This window comes from Triticum aestivum, chromosome 2A, assembly GCF_018294505.1.
Source record: "Triticum aestivum cultivar Chinese Spring chromosome 2A, IWGSC CS RefSeq v2.1, whole genome shotgun sequence".
Classification (NCBI taxonomy): Eukaryota; Viridiplantae; Streptophyta; class Magnoliopsida; order Poales; family Poaceae; genus Triticum; species Triticum aestivum.
The window spans coordinates 531764900-531781488 of record NC_057797.1 but is presented as its reverse complement, the minus strand read 5'-3'; the positions used below and the strand labels follow the sequence as shown (position 1 = coordinate 531781488).

The following is a 16589-nucleotide window of genomic DNA, read 5'->3' as shown; positions in this document are numbered from 1 at the left end:
TCCAGTAACCAAACGCTCTATGGCCTCCGTCGGAGTGAGTAAGGACCACATACGGATTAGCGCAGTAGCCCGGAATAAAACCTGCAAAAAATGAATAGTTGTTGTTTTGTTAAAAGCCAAATCATTTCTGCAGTTCCAGATTGCCCGTAACAACGCACACACTCCTACGCGAAATTGTCTAGTTGTTTCGGACTCTATCCCAACAAGCCACGTTCCAAATAACAACCTGACCGAATTCGGAGGAGTAATGTTAAAGGCAACTTGCACCGAACGCCATAAGACCTTCGCCAACGGGCAATCAAAGGAGAGGTGCTTGATATTTTTATCCCGATCACAGAAACTACACCTAGTAGATCCTGTCCAGTTTCGCTTAACCAAATTATCTTTCGTTAAGATGACTTGTTTATGTACAAACCACATAAACACTTTGATTTTCAGAAGAACCTTAACTTTCCAAACATGTCTGGAAGTAGGAATCACACTAGAATTGATGACATCAATATACATCGACTTGACTGTGAATTCCCCAGATCTAGTAAGCTTCCAACACAACTGATCAGGCTGATGCGTAAGCTGAACCTCCATCAGTCTACTCACCAGATGAAGCCAGGCTTCCCATCGGTCTCCAACAAGCACCCTCCTAAACTAAATATTAAGGGGAGTAGACTGCAAACTCGTTGCAACCAGAGCATCACGAGCTGCACGATACGATATAGCGAAGGATACTGAAGCGCCAACGGCGCTTCCCCCAGCCAAGTATCCTCTCAGAAGCGAGTATTGTTGCCATCCCCAACAATAAACTTTGTTCTGTTAAAGAAAGTAGCTTTGACTCTCATTAGCCCTTTCCAGAAAGGCGAATCAGTCGGTCTGACTGTCACCTGCGACAAAGTCTTAGAGTGGAGGTACTTGTTACGCAGAATCTGTGCCCAAGTAGCTTCAGTCTCAGCAGCTAACTTATATAGCCACTTACTGAGAAGACATCTGTTCTCGACCTCAAGATTTTCAACACCAAGACCCCCTTGGCCCTTCGGTCGGCAGATGACGTCCCATTTGGCTAAACGGTACTTTCTCTTAAGTTCATCACTCTGCCAGAAGGAACGAGACCGATAGAAGTCCATCCTTTTCCTAACTCCAACTGGTACCTCAAAAAAGGACAAAAGGAACATAGGCAGACTCGTGAGCACCGAATTAATAAGAATCAACCGGCCTCCATACGACATGAGTTTGCCCTTCCAGCAGCTCAGTTTCTTCTCAAATCGATCCTCGATACACTTCCATTGGCTGTTTGTTAGTTTACGATGATGAATGGGGATACCTAGGTAAGTGAACGGAAGTGCTCCCAATTCACAACCAAACAATTGCTTATATGCATCTTGTTCCTCTTTGGCTCTCCCAAAACAGAACAACTCGCTTTTATGGAAGTTAATCTTCAAACTGGTCAATTGCTCAAACAGGCACAACACCAGCTTCATATTTCTCGCTTTTGCCAAGTCATGCTCCATAAAGATGATCGTATCATCAGCATACTGCAGGATGGACACACCACCATCAACTAGATGAGGCACCAAGCCACCTACCTGGCCGGTCTCCTTTGCCCTACCTATCAGGATTGCCAACATGTCAACGACAATGTTGAACAAAATATGAGACACTGGATCACCTTGTCTCAGGCCCTTATGTGTCTGGAAATAATGACCTATATCGTTATTCACTTTAATTCCAACACTCCCTTTTTGCGTGAAGGATTCGACTTGTCGTCTCCAAACTTTATCAAAACCCTTCATGCGTAGTGCCTGTTGGAGGAAAGGCCATTTGACTTTGTCGTACGCTTTCTCGAAATCCACCTTGAAAACCACGCCATCAAGTTTTTTCATGTGAATTTCATGGATCGTTTCATGCAAGACCACAACCCCTTCGAGGATGTTTCTGTCCGGCATGAAAGCAGACTGAGTAGGTTGCACCACAGTATGCGCAATCTGTGTGAGCCTATTCGTCCCGACCTTGGTAAAATTTTTGAAACTAACATTGAGAAGACAGATAGGCCGAATTTGCTCAATCCGCACTGCCTCAGTCTTCTTGGGAAGTAAGGTTATCGTTCCAAAATTCAGCTGAAAAAGGTGAAGCTGGCCAGAGAATAAATCATTGAACAATGGCAAGGGATCTCCTTTAATAATGTGCCAACACTTCTTGTAGAACTCTGCCGGGAAACCATCCGGTCCAGGAGCCTTATTGTTCTTCATCTGAGAAATTGCCTCAAACACCTCTTTCTCGGAGAAAGAAGCTACTAAAATATCATTCTCAACAGCCGTAAGTTGAGGCACATCCTCAATCCTCGACTCATCCAGCGACACACAGTTGTCCTCTGGAGGCCCAAACAGCTGCTTGTAATACTCAATAATATATTGCTTTAAGTTTTCCTGACCAAGAATCGTTCCCTCGTCTTGTTCAAGCTGAAAGATCCTCTTCTTTCTATGCTTACCATTGACGATCAAGTGAAAAAATTGAGTGTTCGCGTCCCCCTGAACGACTCTACTGACCTTAGTCCGAAGCGCCCACTTTAGTTCTTCCTCGCGAAGGAGCTCTTTCAGCCTCATCTCCGCATCAAGCTTGGCATGAAGCTCCGAGTCTGGCAGGATCATGGTTTCAGCCTTTACATCAAGGGACTGAATAAGCGCAAGGAGCTGTTCCTTTTCAACCTTATAAATTCCACTGAGATGCTTAGCCCACCCACGTAGGAAGCTTCTCAAATGCCTAATTTTATTCTGCCAGCGCTCGAGCGCAGACCGACCTCCTGCATCCTTAGCCCATTCTCTGGCTACGAGATCCAAGAAACCTTCTCTCTCAAACCAAGCAAGCTCGAAAGAAAAAACATTTTTATTTCCCAAGTGGGTGGCCTCCCCAGAGTCAAGAAATAAAGGCGTGTGATCAGAAATACCACGAGTAAGCGCCTGGACCGTAACAAATGGGAATTTCTGCTCCCGTTCGACGCTAGCCAGGATTCGATCCAGCTTCTCAAACGTCGGATTTGGCAAGGCGTTAGCCCAGGTAAACTTTCGGCCTGAAAGCTCTATCTCATGCAGGTCTAGGCTTTCAATGATTGTGTTAAACATGAACGACCATCGGCCGTCAAAATTGTCATTATTCTTCTCATCACTCCTCCTGATGATATTAAAATCACCCCCACCAGGATAGGAAGTTGTTCGGAACCACAAATCCTAACCAGATCAGCCAAGAAATCCGGTTTGAGCTCGGGCTGAGCGGCACCATATACCGCTACCAAAGCCCAGTTAAACCCATCTGCCTTCGACCTCACCCTAAACTTAACAGCAAAATCTTCCATGACCATGCTTCGGACTTCTAACGAATCACATCTAACTTCGAGTAAAATCCCACCCGATCTTCCTCGCGGAGGTAGACAATGCCAATCGAAATCAATACCCCCCGAAAGAGTATTTAGAAATTGTGGCGAGAACTTGGCTCTACCCATTTCCGACAAAGCAATAAAGTCCAACTTATGCTCAATAGAAGCCTCAGCAAGAAACCTTCTTTTAGCCAAGTCTTTCAGACCTCTATTATTCCAAAAGATTCCTTTCATACCTCATCATGGAATTTTTTAGCCGTCCGTATCCGAGCACTCCTCCGCATTGCGGAATCCGGGTAAATCTTCCGCTTCCATTTGCGTTTATGAGCATTGAAACTCTCCAGCTGGTCCTCACAACCAGTCGCAGAGGTATGCAAATCCACAATGTCTACTCGCTCATCCTCCTCCTCAGGCTCAGGAGATGGTTGAGCCAGATCCGCACAAAGATTATCGAGCGCCCTGACCCCTAAAGCGTCGATATCTAAATCATTCATGGGTTTGACCGCAGCTAAGTTACGAATCATCTCAAGCGCCCGTTCGGCCTCTAAATCCAGCATATCATTAACCGAGGTTGAGATTTCACTATCATTACTACCTAGTGAAAATTCCTAGCTGGTTTGCATTATTGATAATCTCATCATTGGAAAAATGCAAAATAGAATTAGAGGTATTGACCGACATACCAGTAGTGACCTCTATGTCACGAAGCTTGGCCGCCCTCATAGCGCACCGCTGCTGAATGTCGTCCACTTCCGGATGGTCCTGGAGACGGTTACTCAACCCTCACCCCTTAGAGACCGGATCCGGAATACCCCTGAACGCAATCACCTCCTCCCGAGTAGCTGCACAGGAGAACTCCAAACCGGGGGAAGGTGGAACCAGGGCCTCCTGCCCGAGCTCCCCATCCATCCCGGCCCAACGACCAGCCAGCGTCACCGGCGCTGAAGGCCAGCAGGCCTCCCTAGGCGCCCCCGTAGGAGAGAGCCCCGAGGCCACCTACCCCGAGCCCTCTCCGGAAAGCAATGCCGGCGCCAGCGAAACCGGCCCGGCAAAAGGGGAGGAAGGAGCCGTGGCCGGCAGCCTCGGCCCCCCTCCCGAAGAGTCAAGCAACACCGTGAGGAACCCGTCCTCCGGAAGCCCCGATTAGAGCGCGGAGGCCTCCTGCCCCACGCCCCCTTCATCCAAAGGCATCGCCTGCTGAACCTGAGAGATCACGACCGCAGCGGAGGAATCCGAAATCACCATCTCCGGACCCCCGCCAGCGAGAGCAGTCTCCTCCGCCTCATCCCTGATCGAAATCGGCAACGCACCCAAAAAAGGAACCACATACTCCTCAGACTCCAGCACCGGCAGCGTATGCTCAAACACCTCATCAGACTCCACACAATCACTCCAAAGTCTCGGAGGCGCAGATGCCGGATCAAAAGACCCGAATCTGAGAGAAGTCGTAGGCACGGTAGAAGGTGGTGCCGTACCATCCGCAGACATCTGAGAGTCAGCACCCGACGCAGTGGACAACTCTCGTCCACTGTCAGCTGCTGGTGCCTCCTTAAGAGCCGAGCCATCATCACCCTCGTGCATATCAGTATCCATCCCGCTGGCCACCTTAGCGAACAGACTCTTATCCTCGAACTCAATGACAAGGTTATAGATGTGGCCTCAATATGCCCACTTTACCACCTCAGGCACATACTCGATGTTCAGCACACTAACCAGTATACGGGCAATGCCGTGGGCTCTGGTGAAGTCCATATCCACTCGCTCTGGTCTGCCCACCATGATACCCAAACTGGCCACGACCCGAGCATCCTGCATCGGCTTGGAAGGGGCCCCAGAGTACCGCAACCAAACCTGAGTCAGCGGCTTGCCCGTAGGCTCAATCCTCTTCCACTCGTGAAACTCAAGCACACCATCAGTATCCGGCACCTTGCACATTTCGAAGCTCAGAAGTCTCTGAAGATCCTCAACTGACAGAAACTCAACCCGAAACAGTTTGTCCTTGATGCTAACAAGCTCCCACCGGAAATCCCCAGGAGCTAACTCCTTGAGCCTCTGAACATTCTGTGCCTCCGAGACATCTTCTCTGGCAACTTTGACTAACCCAGTCGTTAAACTCAAAGTCTCGTCAGGAACCTCCATCTCCGTTGGAGATTCAAAGAAAGTAAGCTCAGCACAATACACTCCATACATCATGAGTGCTGGTGCCTGATCTCTCAAAAACGGACAATCCCCCGAGTCGTGTGCTGATTTTCCACAAGCGCCACAAAGCTCAGCAACACACTTAGCAATAAAGTGACCCTTTCCACCACATCTATAACACAAAATATTTTGTTTCTTACGCGCCCACTTGGCCGCCCGCTCAGAGTCAGACATGCCAGTTACCTCTACTATCCCAGTTGACCTGGGCTCCGATCCTAGAATCTCAGCCGAGGCAAGCGCGGATACCACCTCCATAGCTTGTCCTAACAGAACCTGCTCCTCAACGAAACCTCCTGGTGGCCCCATGAAGGGACGCTCCGCCATGCCATCGCTCTGCCAAGCGTGGCCCTGACCACCGCCCGTCGACGAGGACCCACGGTGCTTACCAGCCCCGTACGCATCGAACCCATCATCACCCCACTGCCCCTTGGGCATGGCAGAAGCCGGAGGCGACGACGGTTGCTGCTTCTGCACCGGCCCGACTTTGTTCTGTTGTGGCTTCGCAACGACGTGAGGTGGAGGGGCCGGCTTCGGGTGTTGTGCATTCAAAAGCCCAGTCGCAGTCGGCCGTGGCATCTCGCCACCACGGCCCGCCGGAATCATCCTGGTCGCCGCCGGCGCCGGAGGCCTTAGCCCCGCAGTAACATTGGCCGGCGGTCTCGGACCCGAGACTCCACCACGGCCCGACGTCACCACCGCCGAACCACGGCCAGCAGGCAACACCTGCGGCGGAGGCACCCCACGGCCTGACCCCTGGTTGACCGGCAGCCCCGCCCCTCGGCCGCTACCCGCAGGCAACGTTGCAGAACTTGGCACGGCGCCACGGCCAGCACCGGCGGCGCAGCCTGCGCTCGGCCGGACCCCGGCTTCTTGCCCGGCGGCACCGCACCTCCGCGGCCCGCCATCAGGCCAAGCGGAGGAATGCGACGCGCTCGTCCAGCCCCGTCCGATCGCAAGTTTGGACTCCGGCGTCTCTGAACCCTAGCCGACGGCGCAGAACGAGAGGACGTGCAAACTATCGAAGCAACGTCGCCCCGAGCCTCGATCAAAACCGTATCCCCCTGGGCCACATACCCAGGCGAGACCGGCCCGATCCGCGCAACACCAACGTCCCGATCAGTTCCCAGCCCGAGCTGGTTCGGCACCGGGTTAGTCTGGGCCTCATACCCAGCTAACCTCGGCCCGGCTGGACACAGCCCAACTTCGGCCTCAGTCAGCCCCTCACGGCCAACAAGGATTTTCAAACGGCGCTGACGATCCGCAGCGATCCCGAGACCCGGAACGATCGGCGAAACAGACGCCAGCGCCGCCGGCGATGATCTGGCCGTCGTCCGGCGCCCCTTCTTCTTACGAATCACAGAGATCCACGACTCTGGCCTAACGAGATAAAAAACAGTAAGATTTGGCAAACTAACCTTTGGTAGAGGACCCTCCCAAGGCTTGACCGCCGCCGACGATAATCTGCGATGAACTAGGCGGCGAACCATCTCCCTTTTGTCGTCCGTGCGCAACCCGATCCTTGCCGGATCATGGGGTGGCAAAACCTCACCAATGGAAGAAGCGACCTCCTCCTTCGTGTAGCCCGCGTTGAACCAATCGTTGACGTAGTCGGAGGGAGTCGGTGTCGCCGGCGATGGCGGAGCATCGTCCGCATCTCCGTCCGCGTCCTCATCGGCGTCCGCGAGGGCCCAAAACCTGCCACCTACCCGTCGACCCTCGCCGGAGAGGAGCAGTGGTACGCGCGCGGCAGCCCCGCCCGTCGCCCCTCCCGTTGCATAGCAGCAAGGAGATCCCTCTTGCCGGATCATCTTCTTCTTGAAGCTAGTGCACCGATAATTACAAATTTTGTTTTCTTTGTTATCTTATTTAAAGACAGGCTTGGCGTAGTGGTGAAGTACTTCCCACCAAGAGCTCCCTGGTTTCACACGGCTTCATTGCATTGTACAGTGCATGTGTAGGGCAAAGGTTGCCTCGTATGATCCTTCCTTAGACCCAGCTAGTACGTGAGTTTCTAGCACTGGTCTGCCCTTTTATTATTATATTTAAGATAAAATCTATGGTTTAAAACAATAAGAATGCAAGAATTTTAGCTAGCTAGTATTGCAGCCTCTTTGATTCACATGATTTCAAAAATAAAAGAGCACATGATTAGAAAAAACACGGCAATTGCAACATCATTCCCACTTGAATTCTACGGGATTAAATTGGTAGTGAAGTGTGTTTATCTGCAAAGGAAAAACAAGGGACACTTTGCAAGTGGAGGGAGATTTTCCTTTGAAATGTAGTGCACATAAATCTTTGGAAAATTTTCTGTAGATTTCAATCATCTGAAATCAAACAACCCACATATACTAGTAGTAAAATTCCTAAGGATTTCAATCCTTCACAACTCCTATGAAATCCTGATAATAAAACAAACCTCTAGTGCCACTTTGCTTTATAGTATTTCAAACAAAAAGGAGTGTGAAAAAAAGAGTGTAGGGTGTCGTGGCATGTGAAATCCTATGTGGATCGAAGCATAGAAGTCAATAATAAAAGTTTGGTTTCACCACAGAAAATTCTGCGAGAGGTAAAGTTTCTACCCCCCCCCCCCCCCCCCCCCCCCACACCCCCACACACACAGAGAGCAAATATGAAAGAAGTCTACATTCTGAGGTGGCATTTGAGCACGTGTGCATGTGCATCTTCAACAAATAGTGAAGATCTAGATTTTCCTAGAATAGGACGTTTGTGACCATGCAAGCAATGTTAGTACTTTGGGTGCATTAAGCTGATGTCCATTCTCAAACTTGAAAGTTGTTTGTCATTAAACTCACAAACTTACAAGTGTTTCCAGCGGAAAGATTTTAATGTTTTCTGCTCGACATTTTGCGACGAAAAACCTAAACTTTATGACTTTGATATTTTGCGTGAGTGCGACTGGGAAAATATAAGGTATAGATTTATGCGAATTTGTTTGTGTGCATTCATGTGTGTGGGGAAAACTCTATTTTGGTCACTATGGATGCAATAAAAGGATGATTTGCATTCAAACTTCTTATTTGCGATGAATTTGAGGTCACTTGACATGAAACTTACAAGAGTATGCTAAAAAGTTTCAAGAATGAATGACTGTCATGTTATTTTGGGCAAAAAACTCGTCACTATATAAAAGGTACTATCCACACCTTTTATATTCACAATTTTATTTTTTTTGGCCCTGGAGTAGGTCAAATTATTCCTCCGCAAACCTTTTCACATTAGTGTAATACCTTATCATGCTTGATTTCAAGAAGTTTTCAGAATTTTTGACTTCCTTTGAATTTTCTGTTCTTTTCAATTCAGGTCCATTGGGACCCAAGACCCACTGGGTATTTCCGAATAACCATATGGTTAAAAATAATATGAATGTGACGAGTGTAATTTCTTTTAAGAATACAGTATGGACGCAGGCAATCATATATACGCGCATACACTCATCCTTATGAACACACACGCAGACCCTACCTTTACGAGCACCTCTGAAAAACTGAACCGGCATATCATCTTAGGATTGACAAAGTCACCACACACGCCTCGTAGTCGACAGGAACATCTTCTCTCACTGAACGCACATTGTCGGCAATTATGAAATAAATTCAGGAATAATACAAGCGCCAGAACTTGAACCCTGATGGCTTGAGATACCACCTATCCCCCAACCATGCAGCTACAGGTTAGTTTGCGATGAGTCTAGATTCTGAAATGGCGGGGTGTGAGTGCGTTGCGTGCTTGTGTGCATCTTCGATTTGGATAAATAGTGATTATCCTTCTCGAAGTAGCATGTTTGTGCACGAGAATGTAGTTCTGCCTCTCGGAATCGGATGATGACTTTGTTCCAATATAAAATAAAATAAAAATAAAAAATGAGTTAAAACTTTAGTTTGTAGCTCATGTGATAAAAAACTCGGGAGATAGAGTACATTTTGTGCTTGGTTTTTCATTTTCGCAGCTCAGAAATCAACAGCAAAATCTGGAAACAATATTGAACGATTTCGAAATTCGAAGACTAAATCAAAAAGAATAGAATGCGGTGAGCGTGGATCGAACACGCGACCTTCAGATCTTCAGTCTGACGCTCTCCCAACTGAGCTATCCCCGCTACGATGCTTCATAATTTGTAATTCCAGATTTATACCTAGATACATGATAGACAACTTAGTTTGACAATTTTCCCAGGTTAATGCAACTCCTACGTCGCAGTTTCCCGTAGCAAAACAGTTGGAATCAAAAGAATCGCCACAATACATCCGGACAATTTAGTCTCTCAATTGACGCTTGAAGCTTCACAGAATTGCCACTACATAAGTTGCACGCAATTGAATACCATGACATTGGCAGACATTCTTGACGCAGAAACTTACAGCTTACAAGAACATCTAGATCCTCGCTAACTCTAATGAGTAAGTACTCAGCTCTGGTTCACCTGGATTTGAGCAGCTTCAGCAGCGCCCTCGCCTTGGCCTTAGCCCTGGCGCCGCACTGGCTCTGGAGCAGCAGCAGCAGCTGCGTCACCACCCCGGCGCCCACCGCCTCGCTCCGCGCCGCCCGCGACTCCCTGCACACGGCCAGCAGCGCCGCCGCCGCGTGCTCGCTCCCGTCGTTGCTCGACGACATCATGAACACGTGCCTCACGAGAATGCGCGTTGCGCCGGGCGCGTGCGCCACCGCCCTGCGCCCGGCCTCCGTCTCCGCCAGCGCCTCCACCGCCGCCAGCGCGCTGGACACGGCCCCGCCGCCCTTGACGTACGCCCACCACGACAGGTGCCTGAAGAGCGCGCCGACCGCGCCGTGGTGGATGGCGCTGCCACGCGCCGGCTCGGCCGCGCAGACCGCGGCGATCGCGCGCACCGCGGCCTCCGAGGCGCGCGCGTCGGGGGCCGGGCCGGCGTGCTGCTGCAGGAGCGGCAGGAGCGCCTGCCACACGCGCGGCGAGGCGGCCACGACGAGCGCCAGGTCCCGGGTCGCCGCGGCCGTGGCGACGGTCTCCAGGAGGCGGCACAGGCCTGCCTTGGCCCGGCCGCTGCCTCGCCCCAGCAGCCGGACGAAGGACGCCAGGTGTTCCTCCTTCTTGAGCATGTTGAGGCAGTCGAGCTGCGGCGCAGCGGCGTTCGACGGCATGAGGCTGAGCGCGCACTGCAGCGCGAGCTCCTCCGCCTCCGCGTGGCGCTCCGCTGGCGCGGCCGGCGCGGCGTGGAAGACGAGCGGCAGTAGCACGCTCAGGAACCCCAGCTGCAGCATGCACGCGCGGCCGACGTCGGACTCGGACGCCAGCGCCAAGACCTTCTTGAGCGCGCCGATCTTGGCGGCGGCGGAGGTGGCGTCGGACTGGAGGCACCGCTTGAGCGCCGCGAGCGACGGATCGTCATCCGCCGACTCCGGGAGGCTGTGGTCGGTGGCGGCGGAGAGCCAGCGCTCGATGAGGTGGCGCAGGGTGCGGTTGGGCACTAGCACGGTGGTGTCGCCGTCGCCGAGGGCCTGCATTGTGACGGGGCAGGTGCGGTGGCCGTCGGCGAGCCACCGCTCGATGCACTGGCGGTCGTACGTCTGCCCCGTGCACAGCGTCACCGGGTCCGTGAAGATGTCCAGGCTGATCGGACACCGGAACAGGTGCGGCACGCTCATCTCTGGCACCCGCAGAGATCAACACGAATCCAACAAGAAATGGAAGAACCTAATCCCTCGTCCAAGCAGGAAAAAGAGAATCACAAACCACTCCACTTATACCAACCAAGAACTCATCGAGAAAACCCCAAAAAGATGGCGAACAAATCTGCAGCTCCGGCCGATCGGTGGAGAAGCCCTTGTAGGCCGGGATCGACTTATTTCGAGGAATGCGGTCACACAGAAGGCTATTTTAACTGGCTGCTGGCACTCACTCCCATGTCACTCCCATCAAGAATCCATGGCGATGTAACGTAACAGCAGCAGACGAAACCCGTGAAGTGACCGCAGCAGGGTCGGTCACTGCGTGAGATGCCGGCCCCGGCCCCTATGATGGCCGTACTTGATGCAGATGATGGGCACCAAACAACAGGAGTCGCAGCAGCACAAGTGTCACAGGCAGTACTGGATATGATATGGGCTCTCTCTCTGTCTGTCTCTCTGCCTGTCTTGGAGGAGAGAGAGGGGAGAGGAGGAGCGAGGAAGACGAGGGAGAGAGGAGGAGGTGTGTGCGATGGTCATGGCAAGATAAAGGCAGCCGCAGCGGCTGGAGAACTTTCTCTTTTGGTGATAGTCTTTGAAAGGGATTGGTCTGGTGATTGGACCAGTACGCCATGAGCGAGGAAAGTTGAATACTGGAAGGAAACATGGGGGCGGTCAGAGTTGGGGACTGGCCGGAATGCATTGTGCAGCTTGGAACGGAACGGCCAACCTCAACTTGAGATGAGAGGCTGCAGCATTTTTAAAATGGATTAATAGGCCTGTTCTGCCTGCAATTTGACTGCTGTTTTGCATACTATCCTGCAGCTTGCAAGGTCCAGAGAAATTAGGGGCCAAAGGAGATCATGCTTTGAAAGTATAATGGAATGGGTAAATGTTTCTCTTCTCATCTGTGGGGTAAATGTCTTTGGTGTTACTGTCTACATTTGTGTGGTGTGGTACTGTTTGCCAACTGTGGACTATTCTGAGCTCTCGACTCCTCAGCAGTAAACCTTTTCCTCCTTACATGGGTCTTGATTGTTCCATTTGCAGAAGATAGATTGCAGTACATTTAATGACTGTTATTAGTGTATGCCATAATGGCCTCAAATTGACATTATGACAGAAACAGGACTAATCCGTTAGATCCTTCCTTTCCCCTTCATTTTCGGTGAATCTGAATTAGTACTCCATTGTATCATTGTATTGCTCGCTAAGAAGTGTATGCTTTGGTCCAGTTTGTCAGAAAATGTTGCGATAGCAGCAACAGTTGTGCTGCAGCTCCACGACAGAGAGAGAGAATCTTTCTTAACAGGACAAAGATCAGTATACTAAAGTATGATCTGCACAGTTGAAACTAAGAAACTCCATCGGCTCCTCGAGCGACCCACTGAGAGTAAACAATGCAATTCCGTAGGTGCTAATGGCAGCTTAATGCGGCTATGACAGTGCAAAAGTCCTGGGTTACACTAGACTTTTAGGCAGTGTAGCCTGTAATGGCCAGCAGGATTGCCAGAATTAAGGGGCTCTCTAGGGCTAGGCTAGGATGGTGCCCTTGATGCACCGATGATCATACTCATGAGACGGGATCTAAATGAGACAAGCCAGAGGGCATGAGCACCAGTACTGGTGGCAAATCTAGTACAGTTGTCACTAGACATAGTTCATTATGTAATTGCTCTTTTTGTCCTAAGGACAAAAAAGTTATTGTAATACTCCCTCTGTAAACTAATATAAGACCTTCAGATAACTAAAGTAGTGACCTAAAACATCTTATATTTGTTTACAGAGTGAGTACATCATATACTTTGTATGTTTTGGACATGGCCGTGGGCAAAATTTTAGTTTTTGCTGGGATGGTTGCCAATATTTTGGTATGCACATACCCTCTAATTTACTCTAATTTATTTTCATACTAACATTGCCAAAACCCGGGCGATCAAATCATTGATCAAAATATTTGCAAGCCAAATTTTTGGTAGAGTTGTCATGGGCTCAAACCAAACACACCATATGTATGTTGAATTAATGGATTTGCTTCGAGATCCTTGTGCTTCCCCTGCTTTTCAAACTTGTTGGGATGGTTAGGGTTGCAAGGCGAAGCCGCCGGTGATGCATGAGCGGAAATAGCGATGGAACCAAGGGAGGTGAGCTTGTCTATGTCGTTTGGACCACAGGCGCAACCAAGTGAGAGATGTTGCTGGAGTGGCAATAAGTTAGAAGGGGTAGGGTTGCAGTTTGGGGGTGTTCATCGGAGTTGGGAGGGGAACGATGTTTATATTGATGCTTGATCCAACAATGGATGCTAGCAAAAACACGAAGGTTGTGTAATTGGGGAGAATATGCAATAGGTTAGGGGTGAGGGTTAGGATTGTAGGTTATGCACGTCCTAGTGTCACAAGCCGTTGGTTACATACCTGGTCATGGAGAACACTTTAGCGGATATGAAGTTTTTACTTAAGAAACCAGCAAGAGCTTTGACTGTTCATTAAGAAAAAGGAAATTTATTAAAACACCTCTACTTACACGTCAAGCGAACTACTCTCAAGGGTTGGAACAACGGGACGACCACCTTGCACCAACTCTTGCTGCATTCAGATCGTAGCGCCATTAACCATGCATCATGCCAAAGCACCTCCCCAACTGTCCATACACGTGACTCCACGACCCACTAAAGGGATCGAGAGGTCGAATAGAGAGGGAGGGGGCGGGGGTGAATAGGAGACTACAATTTTTTAGCATAACTTCCAATTTTAGGGATAAAGTATGTTCTCTAGATATGCAAACTATGATGAGAACAAACTATATGGCACGAAAGCTTACACACTAAAGAACATCAAGCTAGCTAGCAAGAAAACTTAATTAAAAGTATGAAAGGATAAACCAAACAAGTCGGATATGCAAATGTATCCCGAAGTTCACACTCTTTGGTTTGGTGGAAGTGTAGATCGAGTGGTTCTCTTTCAATTCTCAAAGTTTGGTGGAGTTTTGAGTGGAGGGATGAAGAGTAATCGAGATTTTAGAGTTGGCAATGGTGGAGAAGCTCAAGTCAGGGATTTGGGTTGGGGAAAGGAGAAGGGTGGGTATTTATACCCCCAAGGCCAAAGTGATTGTTGCTTCAGAGGGGACTCTAGGGACTTGGACCCAGGGTCACCCGAGGTGATAACACCACTCCAAGAACCGAGGGTTAGAGAGCCCGGGGACCCGGGTTGTCTAGAGAGCACTTTCACTTCAGGGGCCCAGAGGTCCCAGCAATAGTCGAGAATGCCCAGGGTTTTAACCCAAAAATGATGTAACACATGGATGGCTATGTGTATATGTTTTTCCTGATCTCCAAACTTCCTCAAATTGAGCTCCTACAAACTCAGGCTCTTTTTTATGTATTTAATAATATTTCAATCATAATTTATAATTATATAGTGGTTACTAGTATAACTTGTTAGCATTTGGGGACCTCCCCTCCGGGGGCCGGGATGCTCGCCCTTTTTGCCCGACCTATGGTCCGGACCCGAAAACTAGGTCACACCTTATGTAGCAAGGATTGGCGTCGACTCTCGGTCGAAATGTTGTGGCCACGAAGTTGCAAGCTTGCAATTATTTTTACCCTTGATTGGGGTCAACATCGATAGGCCATTCGGTCCTGCTCACAATGATGTGTAGCCTTGTCTATGCGTCTGGAGGGGGTTGGTTGAATAGGCAATTTGTCAAGTTTTACAATGTAAAGATTCAGTCTCCTAAAACACCCTAGCATGCAATTTATGTTGTGTAATGTGAAAGTGAAACTTATAATAAGTAAACAAGTAAGAGAAAGGAATCATATACATGGAGATGTATCCCAAAGTTTAGATTGTTGGCACAATTATATGTTCTCATTGGTGGAGATCTAGATGCAAAGTCCCACTGTGACGCCCCCAATTCAATCGTACACTAGTCATACACGCAAACGTGTACGATCAAGATCATGGACTCATAGGAAGATATCACAGCACAACTCTAACAATAAATAAGTCATACAAGCATCATAATAGAAGCCAGGGGCTTTGAGGGCTCGAATACAAGTGCTCGATCATAGATGAGTCAGCGGAAGCAACAATATCTGAGTACAGACATAAGTTAAACAAGGTGCCATAAGATGGCTAGCACAAACCGGGATACAGATCGAAAGAGGCACAAGCCTCCTGCCTGGAATCCTCCTAAACTACTCCTGGCCGGCGGCAGCGGCCTGCACGTAGTAGTAGGCACCCTCGGTGAAGTAGGCGTCACCGAAGGTGGCGTCTAGCTCCTGGGCTCCAGCATGTGGTTGCGACAGCCAGGTATAGAAAGGGGGGAAAGAGGGAGCAAAGCAACCGTGAGTACTCATCCAAAGTACTCGCAACCAAGGATCTACACTACATATGCATTGGTATAAATGAAATAGGTAGTATTTGTGGACTGAACTACAAAATGCCAGAATAAGAGGGGGATAGCTAGTCCTATTGTAATGCCCCGAGACCAATGTGCCAGGTGTCTTCCAGCTATTCGCTGCTGTTGCCTTGTCATTGCTTGCGTGTCATGCATTTCATATCATGTCATCATGTGCATTTCATTTGCATACATGTTCGTCTCATGGATCCGAGCATTTTCCCCGTTGTTCGTTTTGCAATCCGGCGCTCCTATGTCACCCGGTGTCCCTTTCTACCTCTTTTCATGTGTGGGTGTTAAACGTTTTTGTATTGGACTGAGACTTGTCATGCGGCCTTGGTTTACTACTGGTAGACCACCTGTCAAGTTTCGTACCATTTGGACTTCGTTTGATACTCCAACGGTTAATCGAGGGACCGAAAAGGCCTCGTGTGTGTTGCAGCCCAACACCCCTCCAAAGTGGCCCAAAACCCACCTAAACCTCCTCCATCATCTCGGTCGTTCGATCACGATCGCGTGGCCAAAAACCGCACCTCATTTGGACACTCCTAGCTCCCTCTACCTATAAATATGTGCACCCCGTCAAAATTCGCGCACGAAACCCTAGCGTCTTCCTCCTCGCACCACCGGACATGTCCAGCCGCCGCCACCGACGAATCCGGCTGTGCCACCTCATCACCCGCCGCTCTCTCTCTCCTCAGCCCCGCCGCCGGCCCGCGGAACCCAAATCGGGCCCATCTCAGCGTCGCCGCCCATGCCCGGCTCTCCTTCGCCGGAGGCACGCCTCCCGCCGCCCGCCGGCCGCCCTCCGCGCCATGCCACCCCGACGGCTCGCCGCACCACCGCGCCGGCCCACCGTCCTCCATCGCCGCCCCGCGCCTCCACGCCTCCCTGCCGAGCGCCGCCATCGCCGGCGCCGAGCCCCTCCGGCGAGCTCCCTCCCACTCCGGCCGCCCCATCTTTCTCC

The 16589-nt window shown here is 50.1% G+C and overlaps 1 protein-coding gene and 1 non-coding gene across 2 annotated transcripts; both read right to left on the bottom strand.

Moving 5' to 3' along the window:
• Positions 1 to 9607: 9607 nt before the first annotated feature.
• On the bottom strand, positions 9608 to 9680 carry TRNAF-GAA (transfer RNA phenylalanine (anticodon GAA)). The gene has a single exon. It is a non-coding gene; the product is annotated as a tRNA-Phe (tRNA).
• Positions 9681 to 9758: 78 nt separating this feature from the next.
• On the bottom strand, positions 9759 to 11790 carry LOC123185503 (U-box domain-containing protein 26-like). The gene has a single exon (XM_044597377.1). The coding sequence runs from the start codon at positions 11201 to 11203 to the stop codon at positions 10001 to 10003; it is 1203 nt and encodes a 400-aa protein (XP_044453312.1). The 5' UTR covers positions 11204 to 11790; the 3' UTR covers positions 9759 to 10000.
• Between the last annotated feature and the right edge of the window lie 4799 nt (positions 11791 to 16589).